This window comes from Euprymna scolopes, chromosome 23, assembly GCF_053919585.1.
Source record: "Euprymna scolopes isolate OS-2025 chromosome 23, ASM5391958v1, whole genome shotgun sequence".
In the NCBI taxonomy this organism is placed as follows: Eukaryota; Metazoa; Mollusca; class Cephalopoda; order Sepiida; family Sepiolidae; genus Euprymna; species Euprymna scolopes.
The window spans coordinates 113722140-113739434 of NC_136504.1; the positions used below are offsets into that span (position 1 = coordinate 113722140).

General features: G+C 35.2%; 1 protein-coding gene across 2 annotated transcripts in view; it reads left to right on the forward strand.

The window, feature by feature from the left end:
- LOC145246132 (cholecystokinin receptor type A-like) overlaps nt 1-16249 on the forward strand; it is a 73626-nt gene extending 57377 nt beyond the window's left edge. For both annotated transcript variants that reach the window (XM_080107979.1, XM_080107980.1), the window contains one exon: nt 14662-16249. In XM_080107979.1, the coding sequence (XP_079964105.1) occupies nt 14830-16065 (1236 nt within the window). In that variant the 5' untranslated portion in view covers nt 14662-14829 and the 3' untranslated portion in view covers nt 16066-16249. The remainder of the gene's footprint in view (nt 1-14661) is intronic.
- The last annotated feature ends 1046 nt before the right edge of the window (nt 16250-17295 follow it).

Genomic DNA, 17295 nt, shown 5'->3' on the forward strand with positions numbered 1-17295 from the left:
AAGCAAAATGGTCGATTACCGATTAATCGGTCTTTTATAATCGGCCGATTAACAGGTTTTCTAATGCCGATTTATCAGCAAATTTTGTTGTCATAAATGGTTCTAATACTAATTTAATTATATTGTCCCGAAAGGCGGATGATGAAACACAGCAACACCTGTCCGGCAACTCCTGCAGCTTCACTGTCTCCGATCGTATATGATTGTCTTTCCGTCGGACTGTGATTAAAAGATACAGTAGAACCCCGGGATACGGCATTAAAAATTAGTAACAAAATACAGTACAGTATATAATACACATGTATATAATCAAATAACATTATAAATAACACCGTAAGGCGGGGCAAATAACATAATCAGTTGCTGGGAAAACATCGTATTTCACATCGTAACCTGAAAAAAATGTATCCTAGGGCCACGGTATCCCGGGGGTGTACTGTTGTACAAATCTGACCTTGTACAACATGCCGTCCGTTTCAGAAAAGGGATATAAAAAAAGAAATTGGCCGCTCCTGCTGTTTATGGACTGGTGGTCACGTGAGGTAACATGATTTGGGGGAAATATGCAAATGAGATGCAGTCGTTTTTTGTTTTCTTTTTTCAATAAAAAGCCTGTGTAATTAATTTATAATTAAATCTAGCACAAATATATTTTATGTGGTGGAAGTGTTCTTAGATATGTTTTTATTGGAATGCCTCTGATAAGTATCGAAAATCGCTGCTCAATTCAGATCCCGCAATTATTGATAATCTGGTGACCTGCGATAAAAATTGGATCTACTGCTATGGCCCAGAGACCAAGTGACAGAATTCCAAGCTCTGTCAGGTTTTCTTGGACTGGGAGACCCAAGAAAGCTAGACAGAGCAAATTCACACATAAACTTATGATAATCCCATTTTTGATAGCATTATCTACATGCACTGTGTTTCCACGGGGCAAAATTGAAACTTAAAAGATTTTATATTTATCAATTTTTAGTTCAAATTTTATTTAAAAATACCATAGCCTCTTTAAGAAAGTTACGTAATTGAGGAAAAGCAGTTAAAATTACCTAAAATGCATCATTCCGACTTCCTGTGGTAGAATACTCTCATGACTGTTTCTTATGAACGCCAATACACATGATATTTATAAGTAATTAAATTCTTGCCGTTTACATGTTAGTTGGTGGTGGCATTGAGGGAAGAAAAGTGGTTTTGTTGACTAGGTTCAAATCTCCCGACCGACAGTAAATATCACTTCCTACACTGACGATTGCATAAACATGAAACACTAGTGCCTATAGGTATAAAAATTGTAAATATTTATTGAAAAATATTATAGTTATGTATATAGCTGCATATATATATATATATATATATATATATATATATATATATATATATATATATATATATATATATATATATATATATATATATAAATTTGGGGGGTTGTGTATTGATATTCATATTAAACCCTCTTTTTTCTGTTTATTTAAAAAGAAAATATAACTTTGTTATATATGGGTTCGATATTCACCTACATATGTCCCTGTTAATCCTATTGCATTCATCTGCAAAAGATCTAGCTAATTTGCATATTCTTTTCAACATTCATTTTAATTAATAACCTATTAGTGTTTTCAGCACCCTCGAAAACCTATTGTAGTGGTAATTTTAAAGGATGTTTCGTGGGTGGAAAGATACTACACTTTTACTACTGTTTCAATCAGTCATTTGTTTTCCTAGTTTTGCATATGAATTACAAAATATCTGATGTTTCTGCCAGACATTTGATCTTGATGACGGGGAGACTTGACTCCAAATATTTCTCATATGTTATACATCCCCTCTTTGTTTTTCATATATAAAGTAAATTTCACGGTGTTTAAGGATTAGTTGATACTGGAGATATTCATAATTCTAACCTATTTCCAAAAGAGGGGGATATCACGTGGTTTTTGAGGAAATATATATATATATATGTGTGTGTGTGTGTGTGTGTGTGTGTGTGTGTGTGTGTGTGTGTGTGTGTGTGTGTGTGTGTGTGTGTGTGTGTTAAAGAGAGAGAGAGAGAGATTAGGAGAGGAGGAAGAAAGATGAAGACATAAACACATAATTTCAACGCCAGGATAACAACATCAAAAGAGGAGTGTACAGGCTAAAGTACAAACCAAAAAGACCTTTCTGCCAACGACTGTTTTGTTAAGCAAATTGGTCTGATTGTGCGGGTGTGGTTGATTTTACGTTTTCACCATTAAATGTTACGCATACAGCTGACGTGTATAGCCGAAGGGGGGCGAGATTTGAGGTTGACTTTGAAATACAAAATAAAGCGAATCTGTTCAGTCACAAATGACAAAGAACTGCATTTTTATAAAAGAATACTCAAATCTGCGGCACTGTGCAAAAGAATACCTTTTATATATAATATATCTTTAGTAATCGACACACAGTCCGGTTTCGGTGTATCACAACTCATCAGTGCCGCTAGACTAGAATCCCTCCCAAGCCAAGGATTGAACCTAGAACCGCCGTGTTGACAGTCGGCAGTTCGCCCAATCGACCACGGAAGTGATGCCCGCAAATAACCTGTCCGAATGTCTATTTAAACAAACATCCGTACACCACTTTTACAGTGCTCAAACCGCCTGTTTGTAAATAAACAAACAAACAAACAAACAAACAGAAATATATATATATATATATATATATATATGTATCTATATTTTCTTATAATCTATATATCAATCCTTATTTAAGAAGCTAAACGTAATTACAGAGCAATACAGAGAATATAACTTTTTGTCATCTATTATATATATATATATATACATTTAATACGGGGCAACCCCGGGTACATCTGCTAGTTTTTAAAGAAAATGCAGAAGTAAGTAATTGAAATTAGTGTTTTCTTTCTTAATTGTTTCTGAAAAACTCGACCATCTGCTTCATAACCACCTCAGGAGAGTACTTAAAAATTTGGAGATATTTATGTTATTTTTCCCGTTTTTTTTTTGTTTTTTTTTTTTTGGACTAGGGAGTCACCGCTAGAGGATAAAAGTTAATGAGTGCCGAGTAGACAGTGAGATAGCACCATGGGGATCAGTAATGGTGGAACTAAAGTAGGGTTTGATTATTTTAGAGGACGGCGCAACAAGAACGTATTTACATTAAACTTGAAAACGACAATGTTATAGTCAACTGGGAAGCAGCTCCACCGTGTTGTGTTTCACAGACACGCAGTTCTAGGAAAGAAACTTTGTTCATGTAAATTTCTTTTAGTTATAGGCACTTATAGAGAGTAAGGGAAATTATTGGCAGTTGTTGTAGAAGACGAGTGTTTGCTGTGAATGTTTCGCATAAAGGTGGGAGTCGTAGATTTTATGTAGATTCTCTAACCTTTTATTTTGTATGATGAGCACACACATACGCACACATGTACACACGAATGCCTACGGAGGGAACTTGAATGCCTACTAAACACTATCATCAAGTGTCTAAGGTCTCTCTGTGCAGGACAATCTGGCATGAGAATACTTTTCCCTACAAGTAAACCCTGACTAAAGATTCAAAATCACATAGTATTCGTGGCCAAATAAGATCTTTTCGGTATGTCTAACCCACAGCGGTTTAGACGAGGAATGTTGCATTTTCTTCCAATGATGTTGTCTATAGTAACAGCATGAAGCTGAGTATTCCACCAGACTAGATTAATTTTTGTCCTTTTTTTTACAAGGGAATCACCACTTATCAAGGCCAAAAGGCCACTCGAGAATAAGGGTTAAAGAGTGTACAGTCGTCAAAAGGACAATATCATAGTAATCGTTAGAAGTGTAAATTTGGTAAAATTGGATTACTTAAGGGGGACAGCTCATCAAGAACTTGTTTACATTGAACTTGAAGACGGCCATATTGTAGTCAGCTGGAAAGCGGGTAAACGGAAGAGAGTTCCACAGGTATGCAGTTCTAAGAAAGAAGCTTTGTTCATGGAATCTACGTTTAGGTGTAGGAACAGATAAAGAGTGGAAGAAATAATTGATAGTTTTTTTTTTTTTCAGCCAAAGAGTGTTTCTCGTGAATGTTTTGCAAGAGGGGACCATAGATTGGAGCTCAGACGAGCACTTGCCATGAAAATAACGATAAAACAGAGACAGGCTCGTAACGTCTCTTTTGTGAGAAAGAGGTTGCAGAGAAGAAAAAAGGGCATCCCCCACTAGGCTACGAAGTCTATTCTGAACTCTGCCAAGGCAAGATAAGGTCTTCCTAGTAGCTTCTGCCCAGATGTAACAGCAATACTCCATCCTTGGACTTACCTGGCTCTTATATAGCTAGAGAATTGCATCAGCAGGTAGATATCTACTGGAATCTAGTCCAAGAGACCACAATAAATATATACTATAACATATATTTAACTGGTCCGGCGAAAAAGAGAAGCAAATCTATAAAACAGGAAGTGACATATCTGCATTGCCCTCTGGTGGCAAAACATGTGTCACCAGAGTTAAAGGGCTATAATCGAGTTTAGCTTAAGAGTACCGTTTTTATGCCTATGTGTCCGTTGGTTGGGAGATTTGATTCCCCACAGTACTCCCCTCTTAGTAAACTGGAAGCTAGAGAAAAGAAAAAAAAAATAGAGAAAAAACATGCATATATATGTGCATGTTTGCTGTGTACGGAACGAAAAATAATTTTTATTGAGTGGCACATCTGCATTGCCCCCTGGTGGCAAGGCATGTGTCACCAGAGTTAAAGGCCGATAATCGAGTTTAGCTTAAGAGTTTTGTTTTATGTCTGTGCATCCATTGGCTGGGAGATTTCATTTCCCAAAAAGTAGACCTTAGTTTTCTTTCGCTAGCCTCGTAACTTTCGCTATATGATAGACCCTCCCGTCAGTTTCGAGGTATGAGCTTCCGCCACAACAACTAAATTGCTCGGAAATCCAAAGAGATGATTTGTTTATAGTGGTGAAGGCTTTGTGTAGAACCATCCACACTTGTTGGTATTACTGCTAACCTTTGTCGGTGCATATGAATGCCACAAGACAGAGTATACAGTAGTGCGCAGGTTTTTACATCAGGGTTTCCTTCTCCTAGAGGCATGTCTTAACGAAGACTAGAGATGCATCTCTACCAGTGAATTAATGCGCCCCCAGATACCAACATGGAAATTTCTACGACTCGGCGCGGAACTTTTACTATTATTATTATTATTATTATTATTATTATCATCATTATTATTATTATTATCATTATTATTATTATTATTATTATTATTATTATTATTTACTATAATAATTATTAAATAATTACACACACTAGTGTTTCATTGTTTCGGAAATCTTCAGTGCAGGGTGTCACGATTAACACCAGTCGATAGATTCGAACCCGGCGACAGAAGCCATCACTTGCTTCCGTTAACCGCGATAAATGCTGTTGAATTTTAAACATTTACATCATTACATCATTAAATGTTTTAACGTCAGTCAGAGTGATTTAATCATTATATGACGATCTGCGCATAAGAGCTAAATTGACCGACTTTTTAATTCAACAATAAGAAACGAGTTTTTTTAAAGAGGCTGACATAATTATTTACTATAATAATTAAATACCTAAAAACTAGTGTGTCATACTTGCGGGAATTTTCAGTGCAGGGTGTCACGATTAACACGAGTCGATAGATTCGAATCCGGCGACAGAAGCAATCATTGACTTCATTAGCAAGGACCATATCTATTCGGCTACCGTTAACCGCGATAAATGTTGTTGAATTTTAAACATTTATTTCATTAAATGTATTAATGTCAGTCAGAGTAATCTAATCATTATATGATGATTTGCGCATAAGAGTTGGCAGTTCAGCCACGCTTTGCTATAGTATACTGTTCATGTGTGTTTATGTGCATATGTAGATATATATTAAAAAGTTTGACTAAAATTTCAAGTGTTTAGACCTAAAATTGGCAGAAAAGTTAGGTAGAATTTACAAAAGACAACTCTTTCAAATTTGACCTCTTGGGAGCCAAATTTTCGACCCAAAACTGATTAAGAAGTTTGCTGCATGTCTGAATACCCTTTATGCAAAAAAATTATTTTATTTATCAAAATATAAGTGCTTTCAAAGAGTGTGTGATCTATATCATTATGAAACTCAAATGAGCTTGTAACGGGTGTTGTAACACAACATCCGGTTTACGACTTCCGGTTGCGCATGCGTACATAAACAAATAATCAACGCGACAATAGAACGTATTGTTTTACTGTGTACGTTTTCAGCACCCCAAATGTTTTTTTTTCGCGTTTAAATAATCCAAATAAAAAATTGTTAATACTTTCTGCATTTTTTTACATCGTTAATTTCCGTATTACGTTTAAGTTATTTTAACGCAACTTTCTTACAAATAAATCTACTTTAACCCGTTGACAACCAAAAGAGTATTTTACAACGGCGATTTACCCAATGCCTATCTTTTTTTTTTAATTTATTCTCCATTTTTTAATACACCTTTCTTTAAAAAAACATTCATACATTTTCTTCTACACTACAAACATAAATAAATAACCCCCGAAAATATTTTTTTTAATTTGCGTTATAAATAAATAGTGAACGCGACAATAAAACGTATTGTTTTACTGTGTACGTTTTCAGCATCCCAATTATTTTTTTTCTGCTTAAATTAAAACATATATCAAAATTTGAATTTAACTTTAATATTATGGTATCTGCTCAGTGCACATTTACCTACAAGTATGGCAAACCTCTTATAATTCAATGACTGTAAGTTTTTTTTAAATAAACGATTATAAACAGAACGCCTCATAGCAATCTATCTATATTCTTTTTCATTTTAATATACTTTCATAGAAATGTTTCTGTTATGTAAAAAAAAACTATTTTCTTTACGTCACAAGTGTCACGCTCATACATTAATTCCATAGCTAATATAACATATATAACATAACATTATATATATAATATACTGACCCGTTGGGTCAGTATGTATTATTAGTTATGTTATATATGTTATATATAATGTTATGTTATAAATGTTATATATAATGTTATGTTATATGTGTTATATATAATGTTGTTATATATGTTATATATAATGTTATGTTATATGTGTTATATATAATGTTATGTTATAAATGTTATATATAATGTTATGCTATATATAATGTTATGTTATATGTGTTATATATAATGTTATGTTATATGTCTTATATATAATGTTATGTTATATGTGTTATATATAATATATATGTTATATATGTTATATATAATATATATTATATATATAATATAATATATAATATATATATAATATATATTATATATATAATATTAATATAATGTATAATATATGTGTGTGTGTTGTTTTCATAAAATATGTTTTCTTTTCAATTATATTTCATTCTTTGTGTATACCAATTCTTTATGTTTAGAAGCTCAATGCATGTTAAATATAACTACAGAGCATATCATAAAAGAATAACAAGTTTTAAATCTGTAGACCAAAATAATAGCAGTGTAGTTTCCGCATACACACAAACAGTGTCACCTATATATATATATATATATATATATATATATATATATATATATATATATATATATATATATATACTATCAAAGATACCCGCGCATCGCACGGGACTTTTCTGCACACTTAGGTACGCGATTTTTGCGCATCTTTCCAGTACGTGGATGTTGTAAGAGAGAAGTAAATTTCAACTCGATGCTTAAATCTTATCTAACAGATTGAATACTGAAAACAAAACCACAATCAGATCATATCAGTTTTTCATCATATCCTTTTGTAGAACTTTTCATTGAAGAGCCTCGTGGTAAACTACATTTCTGCTTCTTTGATATGGAGGCAGAATGTAGAGTTTTTCTGAACTTCCTGTCCGGCTGATGGAGACGTAGAACATACCGTGACTGAAGCAGTCTGATGTCAGGTTTACGCCAATGGTTTTAAATGTCTGATCTTGTCTTTTATTTATGCTCATTGCAAAACACACCTTCACAGAAAACATTTCTATATAGTACAATTACAACAACGCCCCAACATCCCCCAGCCGCCGCCGATATCCCCCCCCCGCCCCAATATAAACAAAATGTCCTTGGGGGGGTCAACGTGTGGGTGCTCATGTTAGGTTAAATTATCATAGAAAAGTGATCCCCCACTTTATCGAAACTAACATGTCTTCAAAAAGTCCCAGGGTCCAGGAGTTCATACCATGCAAACGGTAAATTTGCTACGGGTTTGATTATCAGATTTGGTGTCAGAAGAAAAAAATCAGTTTGTGTCAAAAAACGAAAATAAATGTATTTATTTTATCATAAAAAATAATTATTTGCCCAATCATAAGGAAGTGGGGTCATTTTTTTTTTTTTTGTCTCGTTTGGCTCTTTTTAGTGTTTTTTAGTAAATGCACGGGCGGCCATCTTACTTGCCAAACTGTAGTGATTACGTTGGATACTAAATGTCTTCAAATATGAATAACTACTCGTTTGCGCAAGAAATAAATGCAATATTCGTTCTCAGCGTCCCCCAAAACCTATTGAAGTCGGCGATTCAAAGGTGAATGCCGAGGGGTCGGTAAACTAAAAAAAATACCGATTTATGATAATAATAATTATATCACCATGTATGTGATATCATATATGGTAAAAAAATTATATTTTATATTAAATCTATATAATTATAAAACTCAAATGACCTTGTAACAGGTATTTTAACCCAACATCCGGTTTACGACTTCTGGTTGCGTATGCGTACATAAACATAAATCCATAACAGCATAAACAAATAAACATAAATCGCTACTTTTGCAGAATTTGACCTGCGCATTCAAATATTAACGCTATTATTTAGAAATTATTATTTAACATGGGAAGGGTGGGGATGTTTTGCAACTATTCTGTATTACAACCATACTGTCACAATTTTCTTACAAATAAATCAACTTTAACCCGTTGACAACGTATTGTTTTACTGTGTACGTTTTCAGCGGTCTAATTGGGGTTTTTTTTTTCGCGTTTAAATTATTCAAATAAAAAATTGTTAATACTTTCTGCATTTTTTTTACATCGTTCATTTCCGTATTACGTTTAAGTTATTTTAACGAAATTTTCTTACAAATAAATCTACATTAACCCGTTGACAACCATAAGAGCATTTTACAGCGTATTGTTTTACTGTGTACGTTTTCAGCGTCCCAATTGTTTTTTTTTGCGTTTAAATTAAAGGATATATAAAAATTTGAATTTAACTTTAAGTATTATTCTATCTGTTCAGTGCACATTTACCTATAAGTATGACAAACAAACCACTTATAGTTCAATAGCTGCAAATTTTTTTTTATCAAAACTAAACAATTATAAACAGGATGATGAATTATATCGGCGTAAAACTACTAAATACAGGGGGAAAAACGGATAACTCAACAATAACAAATAAAAAGGTTCGTACTCATGCAGAGAGTGATCCAGACGTAAATCAGCGCACGCCCGGCTTTCTCCGGAACATGACGTCAACAGCCGGAGTAAGCCGAGCGTCGCCGAGGAAATTAAGCCGTCTGACGAAACATAAAGCTGAACCAATAACAATGTAGCGCGATGGTTTTCAATGCGACGCGCGTTCGCGCGAGTTGAAAATTCAATGCAGCAGACGACAATTTGGAAGAGGAAGAAAAGAAAATAAATTAGTAAAAAAAAAGCACACCATTTCGTCAGAAAAAAAAAAACAAGAAACATCAATTTTACAGCCTTAAGTGAGCAGCTGGAAACACCAACTGAAGTCCTCGACTTTTGTCAAGAAAAATAATTGTTGGCATGGACGAAAACTTGTGCATCATGTGGACAAGGAAAGGTAAGCGATGGCTATGCCTGAAAGTGTCAGGCTACCACATGCCGAACGTTTACATCATCCGCACTGGTACTTTTTTTTTGCCAAGTCTAGGCCTATAATTGTCATTGTGGGCGTTTGAGCGAGCAGCACAGAAAGACCTCTAGCGGAATAAGATTTACGCACACACACCATTAATAAAACAACGGTCTGAGGAAACAACAGCAATATCTGTTTTAATATGAAAAAAAAAATCTATCCAACCCAGTTTTGTTTCAAGTTTTTTAGTTTTCTGTTTTTTCCTTGAGAAAAAAATAAAATAAAATAAAAATAACACCCCAAAAAACAAAGATAATTTTTTTTTTTCAATTTTTCTTAAAAAGAAAAAACCTTTACAAAAAAAAAGTGTTTATTTGACTTACCTTTGAACCTTTTCTCGAACAAAAAAAATCGGTCAATGTCAAGTTTCTTTCCAACTCCTCCAAAAACATTTTAAGGTTTTCGGTTGTGCTGAAAACGAATATCACATTTAAATTTGGGGCAGATAAGTAGTTTTCGTGATATGAAGAAATTTTTTCCAAAAGTGGGGGATCACTTTCCTATAAAAAGTTAACGTAAAATGAGCACCCACCCACTGGTCACGTAGTAATTTCTTCATATCAAAACAAATTTAACTGATATTCGTTTTCAGCATCTCCGAAAACCGCCGCTGTTTTTTTTTTTTGTTTGTTTTTTGGGTTTTTTTTTTTTTTACTAAATTCGTTCATTTTTTTCATCTCATAATTTAGGACGCTAATTATGCTGTCAGTAAGTTTACAAAAACATACTTTTTTTTTTCATTATACAACTTGTACAGTTGTTAACAGGTGTTTCAGCAGTTAAATATTTCACAAAAATTCTGTTTAGATTAGGGAGCAGAATTTATGTGAAATATTAAACGATTCTGCTTTAATGGTTTAATGGTTAATGTCGGCACGTTACTTACGGAAAAAAACGGTTAATTCAACTACAGAAGCCCCTGTTAAAAACTATACAAGTTCTATAATTGAATACCCACCTAAAAAAACGCTCATGTAAGCTTACTGACGGCATTAATAGCGTCCTAACTTATAAAAAAAAAAAAAATGAACGAATCTCTTAGTTAAAAAAAAAAAGAAAAAACAGCGCCGGTTTTCGGGGGTGCTAAAAACGAAAATCACAGTTAAATTTGTTTTACGATATGAAGAAATTATTAGGTGGTCAGAAAGAGGGTGCTCATTTTACGTCAAGTTTATATAGGAGAGTGATCCCCCACTTTTTGAAAAAGTAATTTCTTCATATCATCATATATAGCAAAAACAAAACAAAACAAAAAATATTATTAAAAAATTTTTCTTTACAGCTAATAAAATTTAAAATTTAAGGTAGGTTTTCTTTTCTTGTTATGCTTTCATCGGCGACGCTCGGCTTAATTTCCTCATCGACGCTCGGTTTACTCCGGCTGTTGGCGTCATGTTCTGGAGAAAGCCGGGTGGACTCTGAGTTCACTCTCTGCATGAGTACCAAAGGTTACTTAAAAATTAAGAATAAGCGAAAAAAAAATTACCTCGAAATTAAAAATAAAAAATAATAATTCAACTTAGAAGAATATTTCGAAATGAAAATAAATCTATTATAGAAAATATTTAATAACGTGCTCAAAGAATAAAACTATCACAGTTATTCCTCTTGGTTTTCTGGTTTGAAAATTAAAAAGGTTTCAGATTTACGATAACAATAAGTAAATTTAAGTTAAATAAAATATAAATTGAAATGAAAATAAACTAAATAATTACATTTTAAATTATATTTTTAAAATAGTACAGTATTAACGAGGCTATTATGTCGAATAAGTAATATAATCGTGCTAATTATTCAAAATGATTTAATTTAATGTGATATGCTAATAACCATAACTAAGTCGATGTATATGTGATGTGAAGAATGCTATATGTAGAAGTTACACATAAAAATAAATGTCTCCTTTAACAGAAGTGTCCTACAATGGGCATTAATATTTCTTGACCAGGAGAGGTGTACACACACTATATACACTTTGTATTTCTTTGAGAGTTGTACACACAGACAAACACACACACGAACGCTATTACTTTATATATATATATATATATATATATATATATATGTGTGTGTGTGTGTGTGTGTGTGTGTGTGAGAGAGAGAGAAAGAAAGAGAGAAAAGGAGGGTGGGAGAGAGAGACAGAAAGAATTTGGGAGAGAGATTTATAAAGAGCTTAAAAGGTGCAACAAATTACATTTAGGATGCCCCACTTCCGGAGATCAGGGCGATCAAAATCATCAACGACAGGTAACGTGTGTGGTCGTGTCTACCGCTCAAAAAACTTTCTTGGTCACAAATGGTTCCCTGTTTTCACCTTAATTAATAAGTCCATAATACACGAAAGGAAATACCAAATGTATTTTTGTAGAAAAAAAATGTCGCTCTATAGTTTGACTTAAACGAGATTGCGGTTTTGCGCATTTAAAACCCGGGTGCAGTGGCCATTCTAAGTTGGGTCGTAGCAACTGTATTCTATTTTAAAACGTTGTTTACAAATTGAGACAGTGCTGAGACTTCTCTATGCTGGATTTTAGTTTTTAAATTTTTAAACTTTTTTAATAGTCTTTTTTACTTTGAAAATCGAATAAATAATTATTTTGCATCCCATATGTGTCACTAACGTTTTTGATTTTTCTTCGAATCATCTTCAGGCGACAAAAACGAATTAACAGAAAACAAAGCTGGAGAAAAATGCACATTTTCAAAAAATGTTTAATATATATATTTGTAGTCATCGACATGTCCTGTTTCGTTGTATCACAACTCATGAGTGCCGCTAGACTACCACCTCTTCTAAGACAAAGATCGAACCTAGAACCGTCGTGTTGACAGTCGGCAGTTCTTCCACTTGACCACGGAAGTGATGCCCACAAATAACCCGTCCGAATATCTATTTAAAAAAACATCCGTCCGCCACTTGTACAGTGCTCAAACCGCTTGTTTGTAAACAAACCGCGAGCTTCGCATTTTTCAACCAATTAAGTAGTGAGTAAGATTATTTGCGACAGTTCTCAACCCAAAGAGGGGGGGGGCTTTAAAATATATTTGTAGTCATCGACACAAAGAGGGGGGGGGGGCTTTAAAATATATTTGTAGTCATATATATATATATATATATATATATGCCAGCGAGAAATCAATGGTAAGAGGCTGTTGCAATGATGCAAATTTATTTGCAAATGCTATCGAAGGAGGAGGAGAGAGCTGGACGTCTGGGGAGACTTGTTGTCACTCAGCATCCAGAGAACACCACAGGTCTCCAATCAGATCGTTTGCTGACTTGTGTGAAAGCTCCATGTGAGCCAATAATAATAATAATAATAATAATAATAATAATAATAATAATTCTGATTTCGCTTATGAACGTCTCTCTGGAAAGGGATGGGATTAATTTCCAGAGGATTTCCCTTAATCCCGGCTTCAAACCAGGAGCTTCAAAGATCAAGGGTTTTCCTAAGGATGATGGTGGTACCTATAATAGCAGAAGTCTCAAGGCCACCTAAAACATCGGGGATTTGTAGTTTTTCAATGGTCCTTCCAGACGACTTGATACATCGGGGATTTGTAGTTTTTTCAATTCTCCTTCCAGACGACTTGATACTACTCCTAGTGTACCAACTACGACCGGGATTATTTATGTTTTAACCTCGTGTATACACCTTATCTCCAAGGCCAATGGAGCATAATTGCTCCACTTCTTATTCTCATTCTCTCTCACATTCCTGCCCCAAGGTACTGAGAAGTCTACAGTCTGCCAATTTTTTGAGACCTTGTCAATGACGATCAAATCCGGACAATTGCTTGGTCGTCATGACACTTTTGTCCCACCATACGTCTACCTTGCCATCCTCACTAATTCTCACTTAATCTGGCACCTCTTCAAACCATTTTCCAGCACACTTCACTCCAACCCTGTTACACACCTCCCAATATATCCGGAGTCCCATGCGATCGTGTCTTTTGCGGTACTCTCTCTGGGCCAGTCCACAACACCCTGCTGCAAGGTGCGCAATTGACTCTGAGATCTTACAACAAATCCGGCATTCTGTAGAAACTTCCTCACCTAAAAACACTTTTTTGAACAATCGTGTTCTTAATGCCTTTTGTGCTGCACAAACAAAAGCTTCAGTACTCTTAGCCAGATACCCAGCTCTAAGCTATTGCCATGATCTTTCATCAGCCACTTCTGCTATATCCTGGAAGAGCCTACTATGCATTTTCTTCCTAGCCAGCTCCTCTGCCCTTTCTCTATCTATACGTTTCACATAATCAGCCTTGGTCTCACCCACCTACACTTCATTGGCCACAACCTTAAGCATCTACTCCTCACTTCTAACCACATGCTCCTTCAACGACATCTCTGTTCTAACACAATCTTTTAAACTTTTCAATCCTCTCCCACCATCTTTCCTCTTTTGATGCAGCCTTGCTAAGCTACTTCGAATATGAAATATACCAAACATTGCTAAAACTTTTCTTGTTTTGATATCCATGGCATGCAAATCCTTGTCATACCGTTCTAAATTTTCCGCACTGTATCTCAAAACACTGACTGCCCATGCATTCACTGCTTTCATTAAGTTTCCTCCTTACAGTTTCGACTTTGCAATTAGATACTCCGTTCTTACTTTCTCCTTCATTTCATAATAATAATAATAATGATAATAATTTGTTTCTATTTTTTAACGAGTAATAACTTTTCTATTTTTTATTTTTATAAACAGGTCATTTTCTTTAACTGATGACGTGAATTGGGGTAGAGATCTGCTGCGACTTTAACGACCGAGGAGCAAACGACACTGGCAGTCATCACTGAAGGTCACTTCCGGACAACCCAACAAGTCAAATAAATTATTCTAAATTAAACCAGCAACAGCCAGGCAAAAAGAAAAATGTCTCAGGAGGCCGTGTGCGATCTTCTTTATAGCAACACTACCGGTAATCTGGATGCCATATTGAGACTTAACGATCGCAAAGTGCGTGAATATATACCCGTTCTCATCTACATATCAGTTGGAATGGTGATAGGGACTGTCGGAAACGCCGCCGTCTGTTATGTATACAGCCGGAAAATGGAACGCACCGGAACCAACCAATTTGTTGTTATGTTAGGCGCGTGTGATTTCCTAAGCTGTGTATTCTCTATGCCGATGGAACTATTTCGCGTGTCAACGCCACACATTTTCCAGAGCCACGAGGCCTGTAAGCTCTCGTTGCTTATCGCCTCGGCCATCGCTGTCGACTCTGGCTTCATCATATTCGCCATCTCGATCGACCGTTACCGCCGGATGTGCCGCCCGTTTGACACGCAGCTCACGCCGAAGATGGCCAAGACGGTGTCAGCCGCCATAATCGTCGCCTCGTTGGTTTTCGTCTGGCCGTCGTGGATCATCTACGGCATGAGGCGGACGCCGACACAGAACAACGACACCAGTGCCGGCGGCTGCGAGTGTGGCATCGACCAGGCGATGTTTGACACGATCTACCCGCGACTCTTCTATTACATCCTGCTTACCCTCAGCATCGTCCTCTTCTCCATCATCTTCCTCCTCTATTTCCTGATCGCCATCAAGGTGTGGCGCCACAAGAACAAACGCCGCCCGGTCTCGGCTTCCTTGCCGACCGTCGCCGTGGACGGTAAAGGAAAAGGAAACTCGATATTGAAGATCCCTTATACGCCGACGTTGGAGAGTGAAGTCTCCGTCGATTCCTCACCCTCTCGATTAAAGCTAGGTCGCCCCAAGCGCACCCGAAAACAACAAAACGCGGAGAAATCGTCGAAAGGTTCTCTGCTGCGGGTCAGTAGGACTTCGTCCATCATGGCTCTAATCGCTGTCACGTGGGTGCTCAGCTACATGCCTCACGTGATCTTAGTCATGCTGGAAATTCATATCAAGGAGTTCCGACGGGATCTAAGCTCGACGGGCGACGTCTTCTTCCAGCTGGCCGTCCGTTCGTACCTGCTCAACAACGCTGTTAACCCGGTCATCTACGGGGTGTTCAACATGCGGTTTCGGCGCGAACTAGGTCGCTTGGTTAACTTCCTATTGCCACCTTGCTCGCGAACGAACATTTCAGTAACGCAACCGTCAAGTCAAATGTGCAGCCAACCGTCCATGGACGAATGAATAACAAGAAAAAATCATTTCCAACTTACCGAGCTGAGTCAGCCTACAAGAATTACGCACATTGGTGAAGTTTAAAAGTCATTTTAAAACGTGCTATCATGATTAGATGCCGTGAGAGTTCAAATTAACTTCGTAAGACAATATTCGTGGTTAGACCAAAACAAAATGCTGAAACAACGAAAAATACACTTTAAATCTAAATTCTCGCCAATAATTTAGAAAAAAATATTTTTTGAATATTACAAAAATAGACGCCATGAGGCTTCATATTATAACAGAAAAGCTTGGCATATTCTCCTTCCTAAAAGCCATAGTGGAGAATACAGACCTGCTATTTATGTATGCGTGCATTATAGTTAGTAATTTATCAAATATATATGGCGATTAAGCTACACTGAATATTGCGCATTTCATCCACTCTAGGACTCCTCAGGTGTATGCGATCTGCGCATAAGACTGAGGAGTCCTAGAGTGGATGAAACGTGGAATATTCAGTGTAGCTTAATCGCCATATATATTTGATAAATTACTAACTAGCTCTACCTACGTATTGAGCACTTTTGAAGTAAATACTTAAAGTTTGCGCATAAATCTATACTTTCGTATATAAATTTTATGTGAGTAAATTAAGTAGTTATATATATATATATATATATATATATATATATATATATATATATATATATATATATATATATATATATATATATATATACAGTGGTTGCAATAAGTATCCGACAAAGCAAAAAGTTCATTTATTTTTATTATTTTAGTATATATATATATATATGTGTGTGTGCGTGTGTGTGTGTGTGTGTGTGTGTGTGTGTGTGTGTGTGTGTACGGGTGGGTAGGTGCATTGGTGTATGTATATATATATATATATATATATATATATATATATGTATGTATGTATATATATTTATGTATATATGTATGCATATACATATATGTATATATATGTATATATTATGTATATATATATATATATATATATATACATATATATATATATGTATATGTAAATATAGAGAGAATCTAACTCATGAAAATATATGTGAAAATTAATCTATTTTCCGCCTCTCATTCTCGTAAGAACTCGTCAGGCTTAAAATTGAATGAAATACGGAAGATTCTCCGTAATATAATTGATATAAATATATATTTTCATAACTTACTGCCTAACTCTACTCACGTACTGAGCACTGTTGAAGTAAATGCTGAAAATCT